Source organism: Salvelinus namaycush, unplaced genomic scaffold (assembly GCF_016432855.1).
Source record: "Salvelinus namaycush isolate Seneca unplaced genomic scaffold, SaNama_1.0 Scaffold632, whole genome shotgun sequence".
Taxonomy (NCBI): domain Eukaryota; kingdom Metazoa; phylum Chordata; class Actinopteri; order Salmoniformes; family Salmonidae; genus Salvelinus; species Salvelinus namaycush.
Window position 1 is genome coordinate 87396 of NW_024061345.1, and position 26933 is coordinate 114328.

The 26933-nt window shown below is 40.9% G+C and overlaps 1 protein-coding gene across 1 annotated transcript in view; it reads left to right on the top strand.

Moving 5' to 3' along the window:
• The window catches only part of LOC120042197 (protein unc-13 homolog C-like), a gene marked incomplete at its 3' end in the record, with an annotated part of 129591 nt that overhangs the window by 72230 nt on the left and 30428 nt on the right, over window positions 1–26933 (top strand). Inside the window, 1 exon segment of the mRNA XM_038987074.1 lies at window positions 15500–15628. Coding sequence (XP_038843002.1) covers window positions 15500–15628 — 129 coding nt within the window.

Genomic DNA, 26933 nt, shown 5'->3' on the forward strand with positions numbered 1-26933 from the left:
CATGACCAGCCAGAGCCGTCAGCCAGCCATGACCAGCCAGAGCCGTCAGCCAGCCATGACCAGCCAGAGCCGTCAGCCAGCCATGACCAGCCAGAGCCGTCAGCCAGCCATGACCTGCCCCTCAGTCCGGAGCTGCCCCTCAGTCCGGAGCTGCCCCTCAGTCCGGAGCTGCCCCTCAGTCCGGTGCTGCCCCTCAGTCCGGTGCTGCCCCTCAGTCCGGTGCTGCCCCTCAGTCCGGTGTTGCCCCTTAATCCAGTGGGGTTAATATGGAGGGTGGTCGTTAGGAGGAGGCCACGGAAGCGGGGATTGACTATGGTGGGGTGGGGACAACGTCCAGAGCCAGAGCCGCCACCGTGGACAGATGCCCACCCAGACCCTCCCCTATAGGTTCAGGTTTTGCGGCCGGAGTCCGCACCTTGGGGGGGAGGGGGGTACTGTCACGTTCCTGACCTTATTTCCTTTATTTTGTCTTTGTTTAGTATGGTCAGGACGTGAGCTGGGTGGGCATTCTATGTTATGTGTTTCTATGTTTAGGTTCATTGTTAATTAGCCTGATATGGTTCTCAATCAGGGGCAGGTGTTTTACGTTTCCTCTGATTGAGAACCATATTTAGGTAGGCTGTTCACACCGTTTGTTTGTGGGTGATTGTTTTCCGTGTCAGTGTTTGTACCACACGGGACTGTTTCGTTTGTTTAGTCTGATCCTGTTCGTGCCTTCTTCGTTATATGTAAGTTCACATGTTCAGGTCTGTTGACGTCGTTTGTTGTTTTATATAGTTTTTTCAGTGTTCTTCGTTTCATCTTCTTTAAAAATAAATCAAACGTATTCTCCACAAGCTGCGTTTTGGTCCGATCCATGCTCCTCCTCAGACGAGGAGGAGAACAATCGTTACAATTTGAGTCAATTGGAGGTGTACCTGTGGATGTATTTCAAGACCTACCTTCAAACTCAGTGCCTCTTTGCTTGACATCATGGGAAAATCAAAAGAAATCAGCCAAGACCTCAGAAAATAATGTGTAGACCTCCTCAAGTCTGGTTCATCCTTGGGAGCAATTTCCAAATGCCTGAAAGTGCCACGTTCATCTGAAACAAACAATAGTATGCAAGTAGGTAGGGTAGGGTGTGAGGACGTAGACGGCGGACGTAAAGGTAACGTAAAGGTAATGGCGGACTGAACGAAGTTATGTAGAGCGCCTCAAGATAAAACATAATATTCGAAATATCTGCTAAATTAGACTAAAATATTAGCACTAAATAATCTGGTGGGTGATAACCTTCAATCTGGATAATAACACAAAACAAATCCTAAGACTAGAGACATTTATCGACAAATATTACGAAAACAAGCAACACCCAAACATGACGGAGAGTAAGACAGGGGAACCGATTCAAAAACGAAAACGTGACTCCTCAACCGACATTGATGATCTAATATTCTCACCACCGGCAATGGTAAAGGTCGAAACCGATCTGCTAAAATCAATAAATGACAAACTGGGTATACTTGAATTAGTTAGTAAAGATATAAAAGAGTTGAAGGCAAGCCTAGAGATGAGTGATGAAAAAGCTGCGGCTTTGGAGAAGGAAACACACGCGCTAAAAGGGACAGTCAATAAGATTGAAACCGAAATGAATAAATTTAAAAAGGAGAACAACGTTCTGAAGGAATGCTTACTGGACATACAAACTAGATCCATGAGAGAGAATTTGGTACTTACAGGTATCCAAGAGAAAGAAGGAGAGGTTCCTGAATCTGTAGTTAGAGAGTTCCTTTTTGCAGCGCTTCAGATTCCACGCGAAGATATCGATAAGATCCAACTTGAACGTGTACACCGCCTCGGACAGAGAGGGCAGAGGTACGAACGCCCAATCGTTGCCAAATTTGCTTCATTTAAAGATAAAATAATGGTTAAAAGCCTGGGTAAAAGACTTGCTGGGACCAAAATTGGCATGAATGATCAGTTTCCGAAAGAAATTGCAGAACGGCGCAAAGTTCTGTATCCAATTTTCAAAGAAAATAGATTAAAAGCGAAACGAGTAGCTCTCGTCGTTGATAAACTATATATTGATAACCAGTTGTTCAGAGACACAAAGATTACTCCATGGTTATTTTAAAAATTACAAAGTTCTCATAGATGAGGAAAATAAACACAATTCAAGCCCGGTTACTGATTGTAACAATACAATACAAAATATAGCTTTTCTATAAATCTTCACATATAACTAATTGAACACAAGCACTATTTCTACATAGTGAAGATAAAAACTAAGTAAACAGAAGGCACAGTATGTGTGGATGGTGTGGTGTGTGTTTATTTTTATTTGTTATGTTTGGAAAGTTGAGTGAGTGAGTAATGAAATAGTTGCATATCCCAGAGCCAGTGTATTGCTGTGGGCCGGGTATGAGAGGGCTTTCAATGTTGTTCAGATGATGGATATACTTTTATAATGAATTATACGTCTTATTTATTTATTGTCCTATCATGGGGAACTACATTTTTAAAATAAATTATATCTAATTATTTATTATCCTATTTTAATGGTACGGTCCATGGCCCTATACCCTAGACACCCACATGAATGGCCCAGATACTAAGGAGAAGTCCCTAACTGTTTTATGTGCATGCTGTAAGCGGTCTGTATGCAGCCAAAATGAGGTCAGGGACCAAGAGCAGCACTGCCCCCTCAAGATTCTGAGCCTGCTTGGCAGGGTTGGTCCTGCAAAGCCAAAGCCCCCTAAAGGGAGAGCATAATAAACAAGGAAATTCTCAAAGCTGCTAATGAGAACCTTGACGACCTTGTACCTAGCCGGTGGGGATTCCGGTGGGGTGCCCCCACCCAGGCAGTGGCAGTGCTGGCAACACTAGCTGCAGTAACCCATGGGGAGGGGGTCACACTCGGACATTCAGAGAGGGGGTATATTATTGTGGCCCTGGTGGCACGAAACCAATCGGACTGCATGGAGATGCTTGGGAACATGGTCAAAATGGATGACCGTATTGTGGGTGTTTCAGGAAGAAGGTGTACATTTGACCTCCATCATCTAGGATGTGAAAATGGTAAATAAATCTCTACATTTATGCTCATTTTTTGCGCGGTCTTGCAGGCCTTCTCATGCAGCTGCAACTGCAAGTACATTTGTAAATCATGACCCATCTTGAGTTGGGCTCTGGGATGGTGCAATTGTTGAGAGGGTGAGCTTATGGTTGTGTGGGGGTAAGGGCTGAATGTGTGTGGGTGTATGTGTGTATCCCACAACTGTTGCGAAGGAAGAAGTAAAAGATGTTAGGGACTATAGAGGATGATTCACAGCAATATGTAATAAAAATCGAGGTGAGGGCGATGGAAATGCATTTGGCAATGGATCTGCTTCGGTTCGGTGGATGGTGCTGTGTGCACTTTTCGAAGGATGGATCCCAGTCGGTCCGGGGCTGTGCAATGCGGGGGGTCGGGGGTGGTCTGCCGGGCATTGGGATGACAACCCAACTCGAGATGGGGGCTTTTGGCGGGTGGAATAGTGGGGACCAATTGGAGGTTTGCTTAGTGGAGATGCAAATGTCATGGTACAACTATATAGACACTCAATCATTATGTTACTTTTTAATAGGACGTTTACAAACATATATTTTGATAAAAATAATTGAAAGGTGTGTCTCATTATGGTAAGTGGTGAAATAAGTATAGCCAGTTACAATTGTAATGGCTTAGCAGATAATAAGAAAAGACGATCAGTATTTACCTGGCTAAAAGAGAAGGATTATAATATCTACTGTTTACAGGAAACCCATTCAACAGTTTTAGATGAAGTTTTGTGGAAAAAGAACTGGGGGGGCGAAATATATTTCTCCCATGGGCAAAGAAATTCAAAAGGGGTGATGGTTTTAATTAATAATAACTTTGATCCAAATGTGCAACTTGTCCAAACAGATCCTCAAGGTAGATGGATTATTTTAAATATGTTATTGGACAATAAACATATATGGCTTATTAACCTATACGGTCCGAATAATGATGATCCAAGCTTCTTTGACAATATATATAAGAATGTATCAACTCTACAAGCAACACTAGACTCTATTATTATAGTGGGAGATTTTAATACGGTCTTAAATACCTCTATGGACCGGAAAGGAAATCACACTACAAACTATCACCCTCAGGCACTTAAGGAAATCAGGAATGTCATGGATATATTGGAATTAGTGGATATATGGAGACTTAAATACCCTGACCTAGTGAGATATACATGGCGGAGGCTTAATCAAGCTAGTCGCCTTGACTACTTTCTTATATCATTCTCTCTGGCACCAAAAGTTAAAAAGTGTTTGATAGGGGACAGAATGCGGTCGGACCATCACATAATTGGCATATATATTACTCTTACAGAATTTCCACGTGGGCGAGGATATTGGAAATTTAATCAAAGCCTACTAGATGATAAATTGTTTAGAACTAGGACAGAAGAATTTATAACTGACTTTTTTAGACATAACATAGGTACAGCAGATCCCCATATTGTATGGGACACTTTTAAGTGTGCCTTTAGAGGCCATGCAATTCAGTACTCATCTATAAAACAAAAGCAATTTCGATCAAAAGAGTCCATATTAACAAAGGAAATTGAAGGACTAACAGTACAGTTAGATAACAATAAAAACGGTACCATAGAGGCACAGAATAAGTTAGAGGAAAAACAAAAAGAAATGGAGGAACTTATTCAAGAAAGATCCAGTGTAATATATTACAAAAATAAAGCGAACTGGATGGAATATGGGGAAAAATGCACCAAATTCTTTTTCAATCTTCAATATAGAAATGCTACCAAAAAAAACGTATTAAAACTTGTTACAAATGATGGAGTCACGCATGATTCACCAAATGATATTTTGAAAGAGGAAGTAAAGTACTTTAAGAATATATTTTCGTTTCAGGCTCCTCCATCTCCACTAACTGAAACTAATTGTATAGATTTTTTCCCTAATAATAATGTAAAATTAACATCTGTACAGAAAGACTCATGTGAAGGCCTAATTACAGAGGAGGAACTACTTGATGCAATTGGGGCCTTTAAGGATGGGAAAACTCCAGGACTGGATGGCATACCAGTGGAAGTATACAAACATTTTTTTGATATACTCAAAGGACCATTATTAGCTTGTTTTAACCACTCCTATATAAATGATAGATTATCAGACACGCAACAAGAAGGTGTGATATCATTATTACTGAAACAGGACCCAAGTGGTATATATAAAGATCCAGTCCATTTAAAAAATTGGAGACCTCTTACACTTCAGTGTTGTGATGCAAAAATCCTAGCAAAATGCTTGGCGCATAGAATAAAAAAAGTTTTGTCAGATATTATTCATCCTAATCAGACAGGTTTTTTACATGGACGATACATTGGAGATAATATAAGGCAAGTACTGGAAACAATAGAACACTATGAAATATCGGGGACACCAGGCCTGGTTTTCATAGCTGATTTTGAAAAGGCTTTTGATAAAGTACGACTGGAGTTTATATATAAATGCCTAGAATATTTCAATTTTGGGGAATCTCTTATAAAATGGGTAAAAATTATGTATAGTAACCCTAGGTGTAAAATAGTAAATAATGGCTACATCTCAGAAAGTTTTAAACTATCTAGAGGAGTAAAACAAGGTTGTCCACTATCGGCATATCTATTTATTATTGCCATCGAAATGTTAGCTGTTAAAATTAGATCAAACATTAATATTAAGGGATTAGAAATCCAGGGCCTAAAAACTAAGGTGTCATTGTACGCTGATGATTCATGTTTTCTTTTAAAACCACAACTAGAATCTCTCCACGGCCTCTTAGAGGATCTAGATACATTTGCTATCCTCTCTGGATTAAAACCAAATTATGATAAATGTACCATATTACGTATTGGATCACTAAAAAATACACATTTTACATTGCCATGTAGTTTACCAATTAAATGGTCTGACGGTGATGTGGACATACTCGGTATACAAATCCCAAAAGAAAGAAATGATCTCACTCCAATACATTTTTATAGAAAGTTAGCAAAAATAGATAAGATCTTGCTACCATGGAAAGGAAAATACCTGTCTATTTGTGGGAAAATCACCCTGATTAACTCTTTAATCATATCACAGTTTACCTATTTGCTTATGGTTTTGCCTACACCTAGTGACCTGCTTTTTAAATTATATGAACAAAAAATATTCAATTTTATTTGGAACGGCAAGCCAGATAAAATTAAAAGGGCCTATTTATATAACGAATATGAATTCGGAGGGCAGAAATTATTAAATATTAAAGCATTAGACCTCTCACTAAAGGCATCAGTCATACAAAAGTTATACTTAAATCCAAACTGGTTCTCTAGTAGATTGGTACGAATGTCTCATCCTATGTTCAAGAAGGGCCTTTTTCCCTTTATTCAGATTACACCTGCTCACTTTCGGTTGCTTGAAAAGGAAATAATCTCCAAAATATCTTTATTTTTTAAACAAGCCTTAGAAAGTTGGTTGCAATTTCAGTTTAATCCACCTGAAAGGACGGAACAAATAGTACAACAAATCTTGTGGTTAAATTCAAATATAGTAATTGATAAAAAAAACTGTATTTATCGAAGAAATGTTTAAAAAAGGTATAATTTTTGTGAATGATATCATAAATAGGACTGGTGGAGTAATGTCACACATGCAGCTAACACAGACATATGGAAATGTCTGCTCTACCCAAAATTACAACCAATTAATTGCAGCATTACCACAAAAATGGAAGAGGCAGGTGGAAGGGGATAAAAGTAAGGAACTTGTATGTCGGCCTTATATTAAAGAACATAAATGGTTAAAGAAAAGTGTGATAAATAAAAACATATACCAATTTCATTTAAGGACCAAAAAACTTACAGCTGTGCCATATAAATTGCAAAATAGTTGGGAAGAGATTTTCGATGTACCCATTCCATGGCACATGGTTTATGAATTGATACGCAAAACAACGCCGGATTCAAAACTTCGAATTTTTCAATTTAAATTATTGTACAAAATTCTTGCAACTAATAGAATGTTATATATATGGGGGATACAATCTTCCCAGCTCTGTAGATTCTGCTGTGAGGAGGCAGAGTCATTAGACCATTTATTTTGGTATTGTCCGCATGTAGCTCGTTTTTGGTCACAGGTCCAGGAATGGTTGAAGAATTGCAACATTTGCGTAGAACTAACGCTACAGATAGCAATACTGGGGGATTTGAAAAGCCATAGTCAATCAATCAATAATATAATAATTATTTTAGCAAAAATGTTTATTTTTAATTTACAATCCGTGGAAGCTATGAGAATAGGAAGATTCAAATCTTTTGTGAAGCATCACAGCACAGTTGAAAAATATATGGCAAATAAAAATCCGAAATGGATGATGTTGGAAGATAGATGGGAAAGGTTGAGTGGAGCTGAAGGGTGGGACTAATAACAAGATAAACAATGTAGGGCATACGGGATCTGTGAAATGTGTATAGGTGCGGAGCTATTGTGAAATAGCACAGTTACAAGTGGAAATCAAACTGGATGGACAACAGAAATAGAGGAAGGACTAAGAACAAACAAGAGAGAACTATTATAAAGTAGACTGTGTCTGTAAAATGTGTATAAGATGTATAAATTGAAGGTAAAAACAGAAATGTTTATCAGTTTACTCCAATTGGGGGATCGGTGGTAGGGTTTGCGGGGAATAATAATAAAGGTATACTCTTTAAAAAAAGTATGTATGTCTATGTAGGTATGTGTATGTATATATGTGTATATGTATGCATACGTGAATGGATATATATATTTACCCAAAAAAATATGGGGGATTGGAAATGATGCAGACAATTACATTGGAAGCAACATTCTTTCCGCAATATTAAGCTGATCCACCCCCCAGAGAATTTTTTTTAAAAAAATAAAAAAATAAAAAAATAAAAAAATAAAAATAAATAAAAAAAAACAATAGTATGCAAGTATAAACACCATGGGACCACGCAGCCATCATACCGTTCAGGAAGGAGACGCGTTCTGTCTCTTAGAGATGAACGTACTTTGGTGCGAGAAGTGCAAATCAATCCCAGAACAACAGCAAAGGACCTTGTGAAGATGCTGGAGGAAACAGGTACAAAAGTATCTATATCCACAGTAAAACGAGTCCTATATCGACATAACCTGAAAGGCCGCTCAGCAAGGAACAAGCCACTGCTCGAAAAACCGCCATAAAAAAGCCAGACTACGGTTTGCAACTGCACATGGGGACAAAGATTGTAATTTTGGAGAAATGTCCTGTGGTCTGATGAAACAAAAATATAACTGTTTGGCCATAATGACCATCGTTATGTTTGGAGGAAAAGGGGGAAAGCTTGCAAGCCGAAGAACACCATCCCAACCGTGAAGCATGGGGGTGGCAGCATCATGTTGTGGTGCTGCTTTGCTGCAGGAGGGACTGGTGCACTTCACAAAATAGATGGCATCATGAGGAAAGGAAAATTATGTGGATATATTGAAGCAACATCTCAAGACATCCGTCAGGAAGTTAAAGCTTGGTCGTAAATGGGTCTTCCAACTGGACAATGACCCCAAGCATACTTCTAAAGTTGTGGCAAAATGGCTTAAGGACAACAAAGTCAAGGTATTGGAGTGGCCATCACAAAGCCCTGACCTCAATCCCATAGAAAATTTGTGGGCAGACCTGAAAAAGCGTGTGCGAGCAAAGAGGCCTACAAACCTGACTCAGTTACACCAGCTCTGTCAGGAGGAATGGGCCAAAATTCACCCAATTTATTGTGGGAAGCTTGTGGAAACAATTTAAAGGCAATGCTACCAAATACTAATTGAGTGTATGTAAACTTCTGACCAACTGAGAATGTGATGAAAGAAATAACAGCTGAAATAAATCATTCTCCCTACTATTATTCTGATATTTCACATTCTTAAAATAAAGTGGTGATCCTATCTGACCTAAGACAGGGAATTTTTACTAGTATTAAATGTCAGGAATTGTGCAAAACTGAGTTTAAATGTATTTGGCTGAGGTGTACGTAAACTTCTGACTTCAATTGTACACACACACACACACACACACACACACACACACACACACACACACACACACACACACACACACACACACACACACACACACACACACACACACACACACACATACATATACACACACACACACACACACACACACACACACACACACACACACACACACACACACACACACACATATATATATATATATAAATACACACACACACACTCACACACACACACACATATATATACAGTGGGGAGATCACAAATCACATTGTATGATTTTTAAGTAATTAATTTGCATTTTATTGCATGACATAAGTATTTGATCACCTACCAACCAGTTAGAATTCCGGCTCTCACAGACCTGTTAGTTTTTCTTTAAGAAGCCCTCCTGTTCTCCACTCATTACCTGTATTAACTGCACCTGTTTGAACTCGTTACCTGTATACAAGACACCTGTCCACACACTCAATCAAACAGACTCCAACCTCTCCACAATGGCCAAGACCAGATAGCTGTGTAAGGACATCAGGGATAAAATTGTAGACCTGCACAAGGCTGGGATGGGCTACAGGACAATAGGCAAGCAGCTTGGTGAGAAGGCAACAACTGTTGGTGCAATTATTAGAAATTGGAAGAAGTTCAAGATGACGGTCAATCACCCTCGGTCTGGGGCTCCATGCAAGATCTCACCTCGTGGGGCATCAATGATCATGAGGAAGGTGAGGGATCAGCGCAGAACTACACGGCAGGACCTGGTCAATGACCTGAAGAGAGCTGGGACCACAGTCTCAAAGAAAACCATTAGTAACACATCCACTACATGGATTAAAATCCTGCAGCGCACGTAAGGTCCGCCTGCTCAAGCCACCGCATGTCCAGGCCCGTCTGAAGTTTGCCAATGACCATCTGGATGATCCAGAGGAGGAATGGGAGAAGGTCATGTGGTCTGATGAGACAAAAATAGAGCTTTTTGGTCTAAACTCCACTCGCCGTGTTTGGAGGAAGAAGAAGGATGAGTACAACCCCAAGAACACCATCCCAAACGTGAAGCATGGAGGTGGAAACATCATTCTTTGGGGATGTTTTTCTGCAAAGGGGACTGGACGACTGCACCGTATTGAGGGGAGGATGGATGGGGCCATGTATCGCGAGATCTTGGCCAACAACCTCCTTCCCTCAGTAAGAGCATTGAAGATGGGTCGTGGCTGGGTCTTCCAGCATGACAACGACCCGAAACACACAGCCAGGGCAACTAAGGAGTGGCTCCGTAAGTAGCATCTCAAGGTCCTGGAGTGGCCTAGCCAGTCTCCAGACCTGAACTCAATAGAAAATCTTTGGAGGGAGCTGAAAGTCCGTATTGACCAGCGACAGCCCCGAAACCTGAAGGATCTGGAGAAGGTCTGTATGGAGGAGTGGGCCAAAATCCCTGCTGCAGTGTGTGCAAACCTGGTCAAGAACTACAGGAAACGTATGATCTCTGTAATTGCAAACAAAGGTTTCTGTACCAAATATTAAGTTCTGCTTTTCTGATGTATCAAATACTTATGTCATGCAATAAAATGCAAATGAATTACTTAAAAATCATACAATGTGATTTTCTAGATTTTTGTTTTAGAATCCATCTCTCACAGTTGAAGTGTACCTATGATAAAAATTACAGACCTCTACATGCCTTGTAAGTTGGAAAACCTGCAAAATCGGCAGTGTATCAAATACTTGTTCTCCCCACTGTATATGTATATATGTATACACACACACTCACCCTCACACACTAAACAGAAACACTTATTATTCTATTCTTTCTGTAGATCCATCTGAGCAGGGAGCAGCAGCAAATATGCTATAAGATATGTCTGTCTGAAGGCCCCACGAGTCATATAGACTGATTTATGTTCTTCCATACTGATGACAATTATCCATACCGATTCCTGATGTTATACACTCTGTTGAGTGTCTAAGTGACGTGTGCATGCGTGTGTGTGTGTGTGTGTGAAGCATTTTAACCACCCTCTCTCCCAGTGCAATCATCTCCCTGTAATCCTCCCCCCCAGTTCCCAGCCTGCACGCTGTTTTATCTAAGTTTAAAAACAGCCCAGTGCTCTGCTTCATACACACACCCACGCACCCACGCACGCACGCACGCACACACGCACGCACGCACGCACACACACATACAAAAACCGGTTGACACGCACGCAAACACACACACAAAGACACTGGTGGACTCCCATTCAGGAAGGCTGTGTTGTGGTGTGGGGCGGATGTACAGAGAATGGAGCGGCCAGGCGTAACTAAGATGGCAGCTGAAGGGGAGATGACGTGGGGGGAGGAATGAGAATTGTCCCTTTATGTTACAGACTTTCACTCCCACTTCCAGCCACCCTGCACATTAAACAACCTCTACTTCATCACCCTCCCGGATCCGGGATCCTCCTCATCAAAAAAGCTGACTAGCATAGCCTAGCCTAACGGGACAGGGATATCATATAATATAATTTTCATGAAATCACAAGTCCAATACAGCAAATGAAAGATAAATATCTTGTGAATCCAGCCATCATTTCCGATTTTTAAAATGTTTTACAGCGAAAACACAATATGTATTTCTATTAGCTAACCACAATAGCCAAACACACAACCGCATATTTTCACCATGTTTCCACCGCATAGGTAGCTTTCACAAAACCGACAAAATAGAGATAAAATTAGTCACTAACCAAGAAACAACTTCATCAGATGACAGTCTTATAACATGTTATACAATACATTTATGTTTTGTTCAAAAATGTGCATATTTGAGGTATAAATCATAGTTTTACATTGCAGCCACCATCAAAAATAGCACCAAAGCAGCCAGAATAATTACAGAGAGCAACATGAAATTCATAAATACTCATCATAAAACATTTATGAAAAATACATGGTGTACAGCAAATGAAAGATAAACATCTTGTGAATCCAGCTAATATTTCCGATTTCTTAAGTGTTTTACAGCGAAAACACAATATAGAATTATATTAGCTTACCACAATAGCCAAACACACAAACGCATTTATTCACCGCAAAGGTAGCTTTCGCAAAAACCAGCAATATATATAAAATTAATCACTAACCTTTGGACAACTTCATCAGATGACAGTCTTATAACATCATGTTATAGAATACATTTATGTTTTGTTCGAAAATGTGCATATTTGGAGCTGCAAATCGTGGTTATACATTGTGAATACGTAGCAACATTTCCCCAGAATGTCCGGAGATATTTTGGACACTCACCTAATCTGACCAAAGAACTCATCATAAACTTTACATAAAAATACTTGTTGTATGGCAAATGAAAGATACACTGGTTCTTAATAATGCAACCGCTGTGTTCGATTTTTAAAAATAACTTTACCACAACATACAGCTTGGGTTATTGTGAGACAGCGCTCACCAACACGGCGGAGAATAGGCATCAACATATTACACAGAAATACGAAATAACATCATAAATGTTGTCTTACTTTTGCTGAGCTCCCATCAGAATGTTGTACAAGGAGTCCTATTTCCAGAATAAATCGTTGTTTGGTTTTAGAATGTCCATTTCTTCTGTCGAATTCGCGCCACAATGCTAGCCAAGGTTGCTAACATTCCCATCCTCTCTTGGCGCAAAGAACGGAAAACTCCAAAAGTCCCAATAAACGTTGAATAAACTGATAAAACTCGGTTGAAAAAACCTACTTTATGATGTTATTATCATATGTATCAAATAAAATCAGAGCCGGAGATATTCGCCGTGTATACCCGAACGCTTTTCAGAAGACAATGTCGAGGTCCCTCGCGCGCCGTCGAAGACAAAGCAAATACCGGACCTGTCACTCCAAAAGCTCTTGTTCGGCCTCAGATCAAGCTAGACACCCCATTCCACCTTCCACTGCCTGTTGACATCTAGTGGAAGGCGTATGAAGTGCATACATATCGATAAATAAAAGCCAGTTGAATAGGCAGGCCCTGAAACAGAGCCTCGTTTTCAGATTTTTCACTTCCTGTATGGAAGTTTGCTGCCAAATGAGTTCTGTTTTACTCACAGATATAATTCAAACAGTTTTAGAAACTTCAGAGTGTTTTCTATCCAATAGTAATAATAATATGCATATTATATGATCTAGAACAGAGTACGAGGCCACTTAACCTGTCTGGCTCTGGCGTTCCGCTAGCGGAACTCCTCCCACATTCCACTGAAAAGGCAGAGCGCGAAATTCAAAAGATATTTTTTAGAAATATTTAACTTTCACACATTAACAAGTCCAATACAGCATTTGAAAGATAAACATCTTGTGAATCCAGCCAACATGTCCGATTTTTAAAATGTTTTACAGCGAAAACACCACATATATTTATGTTAGCTCACCACCAAATACAAAAAAGGACAGACATTTTTCACAGCACAGGTAGCATGCACAAAGCCAACCTAACTAACCAAGAACCAACCAAACTAACCAAGAAACAACTTCATCAGATGACAGTCTTATAACATGTTATACAATAAATCTATGTTTTGTTCGAAAAATTTGCATATTTGAGGTATAAATCAGTTTTACATTGCAGCTACCATCACAGCTACCGTCACAAATAGGACCGAAGCAGCCAGAGTAATTACAGACACCAACGTCAAATACCTAAATACTCATCATAAAACATTTCTGAAAAATCGATGGTGTACAGCAAATTAAAGACAAACATCTTGTGAATCCAGCCAATATTTCCGATTTTTTAAGTGTTTTACAGCGAAAACACAATATAGCATTATATTAGCTTACTACAATAGCCTACCACACTACCGCATTCATTCATCAAGGCACGTTAGCGATAGCAATAGGCACGTTAGCGATAGCGAATAAACCAGCAAAATATATATAATTTTTGACTAACCTTGATAAGCTTCATCAGATGACAGTCTTATAACATCAGGTTATACATACACTTATGTTTTGTTCGAAAATGTGCATATTTAGAGCTGAAATCAGTGATTATACATTGTGCTAACGTAGCATCTTTTTCCCACAACGTCCGGATATTTTTCTGACACTTTTTCTGACACACATATTCTGACCAAATAACTATTCATAAACATAACAAAAAAATACATGTTGTATAGGAAATGATAGATACACTAGTTCTTAATGCAATCGCCGTGTTAGAATTCTAAAAATAACTTCATTACGACATCCAGCTTAGGTATAGCGAGAGAGTACCCAAAAGCTGGGCGCAAACGACTAGTACAACATGTTCGACAGATATATGAAATAGCATCATAAAAGGGGTCCTACTTTTGCTGATCTTCCATCAGAATGTTGTACAAGGGGTCCTTTGTCGGGAACAATCGTTATTTGGTTTTAGAACGGCCTTTTTCCCTCTCGATTTAGCAAGCACACTTGCCAAGTGGCGCGAATCTCTCCATCGTCAACAAACTCAGAGAATGGAACACGGCAAAACTCCCGAAAAAATTTCAATAATCTGATTAAACTATATTGAAAAAACATACTTTACGATGATATTGTCACATGTATCAAATAAAATCAAAGCCGGAGATATTAGTCGTCCATAACGACAGCTTATCAGAAGGCAAATCCAGGTCCCTTCTCGCGCTCTCCAGAAAACAGGAAACTGGTGACACGTCATGCCAAGAGCTATTATTCGAGCCCAGATCAAGTTACACACTCAATTTCTTCTCTCACTGCTTGTCGACATCTAGTGGAAGACGTATGAAGTGCATCTAAACTAATAAATATCAAGGACTTTAATAGGCAGACCCTAGAACAGTGCATCGATTTCAGATCTTCCACTTCCTGTCAGGAAGTTTGCTGCAAAAGGAGTTCTGTTTTACTCACAGATATAATTCAAACGGTTTTAGAAACTAGAGAGTGTTTTCTATCCAATAGTAATAATAATATGCATATTGTACGAGCAAGAATTGAGTACGAGGCCGTTTAAATTGGGCACGATTTTCCCCCAAAGTGAAAACAGCGCCCTCTGTCCTCAACAGGTTAAATTGGGCACGATTTTTTCCAAAGTGAAAACAGCGCCCCCCTATTGACAAGGGAAAGGGGATACCTAGACAATTGCACAACTGAATGCATTCAGCCGAAGTGTGTTCAACCGAAGTGTGTAACCCAACCCCTCTGAATCACACACACACACACACACACACACGAGTTCTCCTGAACACACAGACAGTATACAGTAGGTTTCAAAGAATCAAGGATAGAGAGATCTATGTGTGTGTGTGTGTGTGTGTGTGTGTGTGTGTGTGTGTGTGTGTGTGTGTGTGTGTGTGTGTGTGTGTGTGTGTGTGTGTGTGTGTGTGTGTGTGTGTGTGTGTGTGTGTGTGTGTGTGTGTGTGTGTGTTTTGACTTTGTTCCTATCTGTATTACAGGTACAGGAGCTACAGAGTCCTCCCAGAGCCAGTATGGTGGTGAAGGACTGTGTCAGAGCCTGTCTGGACTCAACATACAAATACATCTTTGACAACTGTCATGAACTCTACAACCAGCTACTAGACCAGGTAAAACAGACACTATATCACCCTATATTAATCCCTATATCACCCTACATTAAACCCTATATCACCCTATATTAAACTCTACATCAGTCCTATATTAAACCCTATATCACCCCTATATTAAATCCTATATCAGTCTTATATTAAATCCTGTATCACTCCTATATTAAACCTTATATCACCACTATATTAAACCCTTTATCACTCCTATATTAAATCCTATATCACCCCTATATTAAACCCTTTATCACTCCTATATTAAATCCTATATCACTCCTATATCACCCCTATATTAAACCCTTTATCACTCCTATATTAAATCCTATATCACCCCTATATTAAACCCTATATCAGACCTATTAAAAATCTATATCAGTCCTATATTAAATCCTATATCAGTCCTATGTTAAATCATATATCAGTACTATGTTAAATCATATATCAGTACTTTTTTAAATCCTATATCAGTACTATGTAAAATCCTATATCAGTCCTATATATGCTGAGTGTACAACGCATTAGGAACACCTTCTTAGTATTGAGTTGCACCCCCTCAGAACAGCCTCAATTCGTTGGGGCATGGACTCTACAAGGTGTCGAAAGCATTCCACAGTGGTGCTGGTCTATGTTGAATCCAATGCTTCCCACAGTTGTGTCAAGTTGGCTAGATGGGTGGTGGACCATTCTTGATACACACGGGAAACTGTTGAGCATGAAAAACCCAGCAGCATTGCAGTTCTTGACACAAACCTGTGCGCCTGGCACCTACTACCAGTCAATGTATTTTTTATTTATTTTATTTACAATGATGGCCTACCCCGGCCAAACCTGTACGACGCTGGGCCAATTGTGTGCTGCCCTATAGGACTCACAATCACGGCCGGATGTGATGCAGCCTGGTTCAAAGGCACTTAAATCTTTTGTCTTGCCCAGTCACCCTCTGAATGGCACACAGACACAATCCATGTCTCAATTGTCTAAAGGCTTAAAAATCCTTCTTTAACCTGTCTCCTCCCCTTCATCTACACTGATCAAAGTGGATTTAACAGGTGACATCAATAAGGGATCATAGCTTTCACCTGGATTGATCTGGTCAGTCTATGTCATCGAAGGAACAGGTATTCCTAATGTTTTGTACACTCAGTCCTATATTCATTTTATATCAGTCCTATGTCAGCCCTCTGTCAGTCCTAAGGTGCACTACAGGAGTTAGTGTGTTCTGTCTAATAGAGAGATAATGTCCTTCAGGTCTGTAACAGTCATGTCTATCTGTTCTGCAAAAGGCAAGTTCTGTAACAGTGAGGTAATGTCCTGCTGGTCTATAACAAGGAGTTTATAACTGTAGAAGTTGAATAATAATCTTCCTTTGTAGAAACAGCCTGAGGCGTTTTTAGCAATTACCCAGCAGAGAGATAGATACAGCCACTAATTACAACTCAGTCTAACGCACTCACAAACGAGTCACACACTCCATCAACACACACACACACATACGTATAGACCAGACACCTACTCCATCAACACACACACACACACATAGACCAGACACATACTCCATCAACACACACACAGGCACACACACACACACACTCTATCAACACACACACACACACACACATACACACACACACTTACAAACAGGACACACTCTTCATCAACACACTAGTAACCACAACATCAACACACACACATGTTCTCTCCTGGAGCTAACCTCAGGGTGGTGGATGACTATATCATAATATTACAGCCTGCCTTTGTGCCACTGTGGATATTTCCCATAAAAGACGTCCATTGTGTTGTCTTGCCTGCCCTCGTTCTCTCACTGGAAATACCACCGTCCAACCAGAGGCTGATTAGGTAACGCTACAAAGCACTCTACATGGGAGAGAGGGAGGGAGGACATGGGGGGGAGGGAGGGAGGACATGGGGAGGGAGGGAGTGGAGGTGGGAGAAAGAGACAAAGAGAAGGAGGGAGTGGGGAAGGGAGGGAGAGAAGGCATGGAGGGATCAGGGAGAGGAAGGAGGGAGAGCTTAAACATTCCTGTAAAGCCTGGCAGAGATGGAGAGATTTAAAAAGAGAGCAGTGAAGGAAGGAAATAGAGCAGGTGAAGAAAGAGAGTCATTTAGGTCCAAATTCTCTCCATTGGAATTCAGTCACTGTGGAGGAAGGAGGAGAGATGCCCAGTACTGCATATCTCTGTAGATACACTGTATGCAGACATGACCACACACACACACACACACACACACACACACACACACACACACACACACACACACACACACACACACACACACACACACACACACACACACACACACACACACACACACACACACACACACACACACACACACACACACAGCTCTCTAAAATGATCTGCATCCATTTCTGCATTTTTACTGCTCTGTATCTCTCTCTCACTCACACTCACTCACTCACTCACACACACACACAATCACTCACTCACACACAAACACACACACACACACACACACACACATATATACACACACATTATGGCCAATTGATAGCAGTACAGGCCGGGCTGTGTAGTGTGTATTATTAGGGTTTATTAACTGTTGAACTGAAGTGTATGTTCAGCACTGTGAGGACATCACATTAGCACAGATGTGTTTCTCTGTTTGCCTGCATGTTACAACACACTATGAGTCTCATGTATAGTCATACCACACACACACACTGATAGTCTGTAACGTCCTGACCAGAGTTCTTATGTGTTTTGCTTGTTTAGTGTTGGTCAGGACGTGAGCTGGGTGGGAATTCTATGTTGTGTGTCTAGTTTGTCTGTTTCTGTGTCCAGCCTAATATGGTTCTCAATCAGAGGCAGCTGTCAATCGTTGTCCCTGATATAGAATCATATATAGGAGGCTTGTTTTGTGTTGGGATTTTGTGGGTGATTGTTTCCTGTCTCTGTGTTTTGTCTGCACCAGATAGGGCTGTCTCGGTTTTCACATTTGTTATTTTGTTACTTGTATTAGTGTTACCGTTTATTCGTCTAATTAAACATGTTGAACACTAGCCGCGCTGCATTTTGGTCCTCTCCTTCACCTATGGAAGAAAACCGTGACATAGTCTTATCACATGTGTAGCTGATCGGATGTGCTAAGGCCAAATCAAGGGGTTACTGGTTAAAATTCCTCTTGGCTCCAGTTTAATTTAATTTATACAGGTAATTCTTAAATATAATCAGTGATCTAGTCAGAGGGTTACTGGTTAGAATCCCATCTAGCAAGCCTCCCGAGTGGTGCAGCAGTCTTAGGCACTGCATTGCAGTGCTTTAGGTGTCACTACAGACCTGGGTTTGATCCCAGGCTGTGTCACAACCAGCCATGACCGGGTGTCCCATTGGGAGGTGCACAATTGGCCCAGAGTAGTCTGGGTTAGGGGAAGGCTTTGCCGGGGGGGTGCTTTACTTAGCTTATCGTGGATTGGCGGGACATGTTTTGGATGGACGCATGACTCGACCTTCGCCTCTCCCGAGCCCATTGGGGAGTTGCAGCAATGAGACAAGATCGAAAAAAAGGGTCAAATCTGAAACAAATTATCCCATCTCGCTCCTGTGAGCCAGTCAACAAATTGGTTGTTTTTGCTTATTGGATATTAGGGATGTCAGTCCCCATGTCTGTTATTGTCTCCTTTAGGTGTTTGAACTGTTTCCTACTGTGTTGATTCTCTGTCTGTTTGTCCAGATGTGTAAACAAACTGTTGGCCTGTGATTGCCATCCAGATGAGTGATACAGCGTCTGAGAGAGTTAATGTGTGTGCCAAATGGCACCGTATTCCTTATATAGTGCTCTACTTTTAGTACTAGTACCTCTTTTAGTATTGCACTATATGAGTTTAATATGGGGTGCCATTTGAACTGGTTTGTTACTGGTAAACGGTCATCCCAGTTTGGAATACTGATCATGGTTGGTTCAGTACTGCTAGTTCTCCTGGAATCAGTACTGATATTCCCCGTTGGTTACACACTGGTGAAACAAAATCACACCCTCATATGCCCTGTGCAGTGCACCATAGTGTGGCAGGCAGCCCTATACGGCTCTGGTCAAAGTTATGCACTACAGGGGGAAAGGGTGTGATTTGAGAGTCGCTCTAGAGGAAGGGATTCTTGTGAATATAGAGTGTATGATTAGCATGCTACTATAGTGCTGGTGATTCGGTTACCCTAAGTCCCCAAATATCAAATTAGTCAAAGTAGAGGGATCAGATGTTTGAGAGGGGCTTCAATCTCAAACAATGTATGTAGAACCATAATCGTTCACAAAGGAGAGAGAGCACACAGAGAAGAGAACACGGGATTTCAAGCTAAATAGTTGATTAATTGATTGAGTTTACAGAGCCAGGTGTCACGAATAGAAACTGTTTGAGTTTACAGAGCCAGGTGTCACGAATAGAAACTGTTTGAGTTTACAGAGCCAGGTGTCACGAATAGAAACTGTTTGAGTTTACAGAGCCAGGTGTCACGAATAGAAACTGTTTGAGTTTACAGAGCCAGGTATCACGAATAGAAACTGTTTGAGTTTACAGAGCCAGGTGTCACGAATAGAAACTGTTTGAGTTTACAGAGCCAGGTGTCACGAATAGAAACTGTTTCGACTCAGTGCTTTGACAAGGGTGTACTGGTCCTTGTCCCTGTCCACTTTAATAGATATGCTTAAATTTAAGTGATATATTAAATAACACTTGTTAGGAATATACATTTTGGTCTGTGCTAGTCCCACAGCCCAAAGAAAGACCGTATGTATCTTTTCAGTATTTTTACACTATCTTTCCATTGAAGAGAGGGGTTACAGAGCCAGTCACGAAACCCAATGCTTCCTGATTGAAAATAGGAAAAGCACTTTGAGTCGGCTTGTTGCAGGTGCTTGGGGATAATTCAATGAAGTCCTTGAAGAAAAGAAAGACCCACACACTGCTCCTGCCAATATCACTTAGTTGGTTTATTCAGCTTTTCTTCAAGGATGTACTGCTGGTGCTGGACACAATAATCATAAAATAGATAGATACAATAAACCATGTTTACATTCACTATGCATACATGTTGACCTCTACTGGTGTCTGACCACAACCCAAAGAAGGCAGTATGATGAAAGGCAGATCTCAGTAACAAGGGAGGGCAGACCTCAGCTTCAACACACTGCTGCTGTATATATAACTAACCTTTATTTATTACTCATTTAGCAGACACTCTTATCCAGAGTGATTTACATTTTCATATTAGCCCACCATGGGAGTTGAACCCACAACCCTGATGTTGCAAGCACCATGCTCTGCCAATTGAGCTACAAGGGACCCAATGAGGTGAACCTCAGTGAGTTGAAATCTATTCTACCAGAGAGACCTGTTCATTTAAATGTGAACTAACATGAATGGATTACACCATTGAGTATACATGTTGGTTTCTGGTTGGTTTGTCCCCCAGACCAAGGAAGGCAGTATGATCAAAGGCAGATATTTTAACAGAAGTTTAGGGTGGATTAACTATTTCATGTTGGCCTCTACCTGGTGGTTGGTTTGTCCCCCAGGCCAAGGAAAGCCTGTACGGCTAAAGGCAGATATTCTTCTCAGTGGAGAGGGCGGTAGGTTATCCCTCAGCTTTATGATGGATGTACAATATACCTGCTACTTTACCACCTCTAACAATGTGTTGTTGCTTGACATTATGAATATAGATGAGCGGGGAGATGCATGGGTAATACACAACCTTCATCAATGCCCTTCACACAACGGTATATAGTACACAAACACCCATGCACTTGCAGGACCACACACACACACACACACACTGGGAATACTTTGCATAGAGGATCCTGCTTCATTTTGCATATCTCTACAGTAAGACAGACCACTGCAGCCCCTCTGCACACACACACACACACACACACACACACACACACACACACACACACACACACACACACACACACACACACACACACACACACACACACACACACACACACACACACACACACACACACTGCAGCAGGGACGACACACAAAGACCCCTTGGTAACCAACTCATTAAGATCTCAGCTTCCATCTCCTACACAAGTTGTCCGTCTGTGATGAACAGAAAGTGCTTTTATTTCACATCTTACAAATAATGTTAAAGTTTTTTTGTTAAATTCAATATAAAACCATTATTGTTTGTCGTAGAACGAACTAGTTGCTATCGAGGCAGAAGGATCAAATCTAACTTTATTTGTCACATGCGCCGAATCCAACAAGTGTAGACCTTACCGTGAAATGCTGAATACAACAAGTGTAGTCTTTACCGTGAAATGCTTACTTACAAGCCCTTAACCAACTTTGCAGTTCAACAAGAGTTAAGAAAATATTTACCAAATAAACTAAAGTAAAAAATTATTTAAAAAGTAACACAATAACATAACAATAACGAGGCTATATACAGGGGGTACCGGTACCGAGTCAGTGTGCGGGGGTACAGGTTAGAGGTAAGTTGTACATGTAGGTGGGGGTGAAGGGACATTGCATAGATAATAAACAGCGAGTGGCCATTTGATTAGTTGTTCAGCAGTCTTATGTCTTGGGGGTAGAAGCTGTTAACTTTTACTTGGTACTCATCCCGGATCCGGGAGCACCCTCATCAGTAAAAAAGCTGACTAGCATAGCCTAGCATAGCGCCACAAGTAAATACTAGCATCTAAATATCATGAAATCACAAGTCCAAGACACCAGATGAAAGATACACATCTTGTGAATCCAGCCATCATTTCTGATTTTTAAAATGTTTTACAGGGAAGACACAATATGTATTTATATTAGCTAACCACGATAGCAAAAGACTCAACTTTTTTTCCCCACCATTTTTTTACTGCATAGGTAGCTATCACAAATTCGACCAAATAAAGATATAAATAGTCACTAACCAAGAAACAACTTCATCAGATGACAGTCTGATAACATATTTATTGTATAGCATATGTTTTGTTCGAAAAATGTGCATATTTCAGGTATAAATCATAGTTTTACATTGCAGCCACCATCACAAAATCTCACCAAAGCAGCTAGAATAACTACAGAGACCAACGTGAATTACCTAAATACTCATCATAAAACATTTATGAAAAATACACAGCGTACAGCAAATGAAAGACAAACATCTTGTGAATCCAGCCAATACTTCAGATTTTTTAAGTGTTTTACAGCGAAAACACAATATAGCATTATATTAGCTTACTACAATAGCCAACCACACAGCAGCATTGATTCATGCACGTTAGCGATAGCGAATAAACCAGCAAAAGATATTAAATTTTTCACTAACCTTCTCAAAACTTCATCAGATGACAGTCCTATAACATCATATTACACAATACATATATGGTTTGTTCGAAAATGTGCATATTTAGCGGCACAAATCGTCGTTATACAATGAGAATAGTAGCCAAACTGCAAACAAAATGTCGGGAGAAATCTTGGGAGAGGCACCTAATCTAATCAATAACTAATCATAAACTTGACTAAAAAATACAGGTTGGACAGCAAATGAAAGATACATTAGTTCTTAATGCAACCGCTGTGTTAGATTTTTAAAATTAACGTTACTACGACATACAGCGTGCGTTAAAGCGAGACCGCACCGAAATTAATGGCGGAATAATAGTTTAACATTTTTCAACAGAAATACGAATTAACATCATAAATAGTTCTTACTATTTGATGAGCTTCCATCAGAATCTTGTGCAAGTTGTCCTTTGTCCAGAATAATCGTTGCTCGGTTGTAGATTGTCGTCTTCAACTTTGGAATTAGCAGCAAACATTAGCCATGTGGCGAAGACATGTCCAACTCACCATAACGCAGCACAAATAAAATACCGAAAATTGCAATATACTGATATAAACTGATATAACTCGGTTTAAAATAACTACATTATGATGTTTTTAACACCTATATCGAATAAAATCAGAGCCGGATATATCTAACGCCTATAACGAGAGCTTTTCAGAATGCAATCCTGAGGTCTGTCTTGCGTCATGACGAACGTTGAAAAGACTGCACACCCGGTTCCAAGAGCTTTTGTACGGCCTCAGATCTACCTAGACACCCCATTCCAATTCTCACTGCTTACTGACATCTAGGGGAAGGCGTATGCAGTGCATGTCGACCCATAGATTACATGCAAATGAATAAACTGACCCTGGAACAGAGTGCCCGATTTCAGATTTCTCACTTCCTGACAGGAAGTTTGCTGCAAAATGAGTTCTGTTTTACTCACAGATATAATTCAAACGGTTTTAGAAACTAGAGAGTGTTTTCTATCCAATAGTAATAATAATATGCATATTGTACGAGCAAGAATTGAGTATGAGGCAGTTTAATTTGGGAACGTTTTTTTACAAAGTCGAAATGGCGCCCCCCTATTGAGAAAAGGTTTTAAGGAGCCTTTTGGTCATAGACTTGGCACTCCGATACTGCTTGCCGTGCGGTAGCAGAGAAAACTGTCTATGACTTGGGGAACTGGAGTCTCTGCCAATTTTATTTATTTTATTTTACCGCCTATTATATAGGTTCTGGATTGCAGGAAGCTTGACCCCAGTGATGTACTGGGCCATACGCACTACCCTCTGTAGCGCCTTACGGTCGGATGCCGAGCAGTTGCCATACAAGGAGGTGATGCAACCGGTCAGGATGCTCTCGATGGTGCAGCTGTAGAACTTTTTGAGGATCTGGGGGACCCATTCCAAATCTTTTCAGTCTCCTGAGGGGAAAAGGTTTTGTCGTGCCCTCTTCACAACTGTCTTGGTGTGTTTGGACCATGATAGATTGTTGGGGATGTGGATACCAAGGAACTTGAAACTCTCGACCCGCTCCACTACAGCCCTCTTGGTGTTAATGGGGGCTTGTTCGGGCCAGCCTTTTCCTGTAGTCCACGATCAGCTCCTTTTTCTTGCTCACATTGAAGGAGAGGTTGTTGTCCTGGCACCACACTGCCAGTTCTCTGACCTCCTCCCTATAGGCTGTCTCATCGTTGTCAGTGATTAGGCCTACCACTGTTGTGTTTTCAGCAAACTTAATGATGATGTTGGAGTCGTGTTTGGCCACGCAGTCGTGGATGAACAGGGAGTACAGGAGGAGACTAAGTACACACCCCTGAGGGGCCCCAGTGTTGAGGATCAGCGTGGCAGACATGTTGTTGCCTACCCTCACCACCTGGGGGCGGCCTGTCAGAAAGTTCAGGATCCAGTTGCAGAGGGAGATGTTTAGTCCCAAAGTCCTTAGCTTAGAGATGAGCTTTGTGGGCACTATGGTGCTGAACGCTGAGCTGTAGTCAATGAACAGTATTCTCACATAGGTGTTCCTTTTGGTTGGGATATGTACGTACGGTCACTGTGGGGACGACGTCGTTGATGCACTTATTGATGAAGCCGATGACTGAGGTGGTATACTCCTCAATGCCATTAGCTGAATCCCAGAAAATATTCCAGTCTGTACTAGCAAAACAGTCCTGTAGCGTAGCATCCGCGTCATCTAACCACTTCCGTATTGAGAGAGTCACTGGTACTTCCTGCATTAGTTTTTGCTTGTAAGAAGGAATCAGGAGGATAGAATTATGATCAGATTTGCCAAATGGAGGGCGGGGGAGAGCTTTGTATGCTTCTCTGTGTGTGAAGTAAAGGTGGTCTAGAGTTTTTTTTCCTCTGGTTGCTGGTATGCTGGTAAAAACACATGCTGGTAAAAATGTGGTAAAACTGATTTAAGTTTACCTGCATTAAAGTCCCCGGCCACTAGGAGCGCCGCTTCTGGGTGAGCATTTTCTTGTTTGTTTATGGCCTTGTCGGGTTGAGTGCGGTCTTAGTGCCAGCATCGGTCTGTGGTGGTAAATAGACGGCTATGAATAATATAGATGAGAACTCTCTAGGTAGATAGTGTGGTCTACAGCTTATAATAAGGTACTCTACCTCAGGCGACCAATACCTCGAGACTTCTTTAATATTAGACATCACGCCCCAGCTGTTACTGACAAAAATACACACACCCCCACCCCTCATCTTACCAGACGTAGCTTCTCTGTTCTGCTGGTCCATTGAAAATCCCTCCAGCTCTATATTATCCGTGTCGTCGTTCAGCCACGACTCGGGGGAAACATAAGGTATTACAGTTTTTAATGTGCCGTTGGTAGAATAATCGCAATCGTAGATCATCAATTTTATTATCCAATGATTGCATGTTAGCAAGTAGAATTGATGGCAGTGGGACTTTACTCGCTCACCTACAGATTCTCAAAATGCAGCCCGATCTGCGTCCTCTTTTCCTCCGTCTTTTCTTCACGCAAATGACGGGAATCTGGGCCTGTTCCCGGGAGAGCAGTATATCTTTCTCGTCGGACTCGTTAAAGGAAAAAGCTTCTTCCAGTTCGTGGTAAGTAATCCCAGTTCTGATGTCCATAAGTTTGTTTTGGTCATAAGAGATGGTAGCAGCAACATTATGTACAAAATAAGTACAAAAATAAGTTAAAAACAACGCAAAAAAAATAAAAAAATAACACAATTGGTTACAGGCATGTAAAACATCAGCCATCCTCTTCGGCACCATCTTAAGGTTCTTAACTTTCCAAAGCTATGCGACATATGACGTGTCCTTCCGCAAGAAATTGACTGTCAGTCCGAGCAGCGAATAAAAGTGTAAGCAGGACTTCCCATTTAACCAGGCAAGTCAGTTAAGAACAAACTCTTATTTAACAATGACAGCCTACCCCAGCCAAACCCTCCCCTAACCCGGATGACGCTGGGCCAATTGTGCACCGCCCTATGGGACTCCCGATCAGTTGTGATACAGCCCGGGATCAAACCAGGGTCTGTAGGGATGCCTCTAGCACTGAGATGCAGTGCCTTAGACCGCTGCGCAATTCGGGAGCCCCGAGTCTAATCCGATACCCCAGAGTCTAGTGAGACAAAATCAATTTAAGCTGGGAAGCATGGCTATCAGCCAAAACGGTCCCAAATTGGCTGAACAGAGGCTGATTTATTAGCACACTACCTTGATAAAACAATTAACTAATAACGAAAGTCCCCAAAATTGGTGAGTTTACGCTTAACCGGTTTTAATCGAGCTCTCCCCCGAGTCATTACACACACACACACACACACACACACACACACACACACACACACACACACACACACACACACACACACACACACACACACACACACACACACACCAAATACACACAGACCAAACACACACAGACAAACACAAACACGCACACAAGCTATGTCAAGAATCCAGTATATAAATGTGCGGTGTGTATA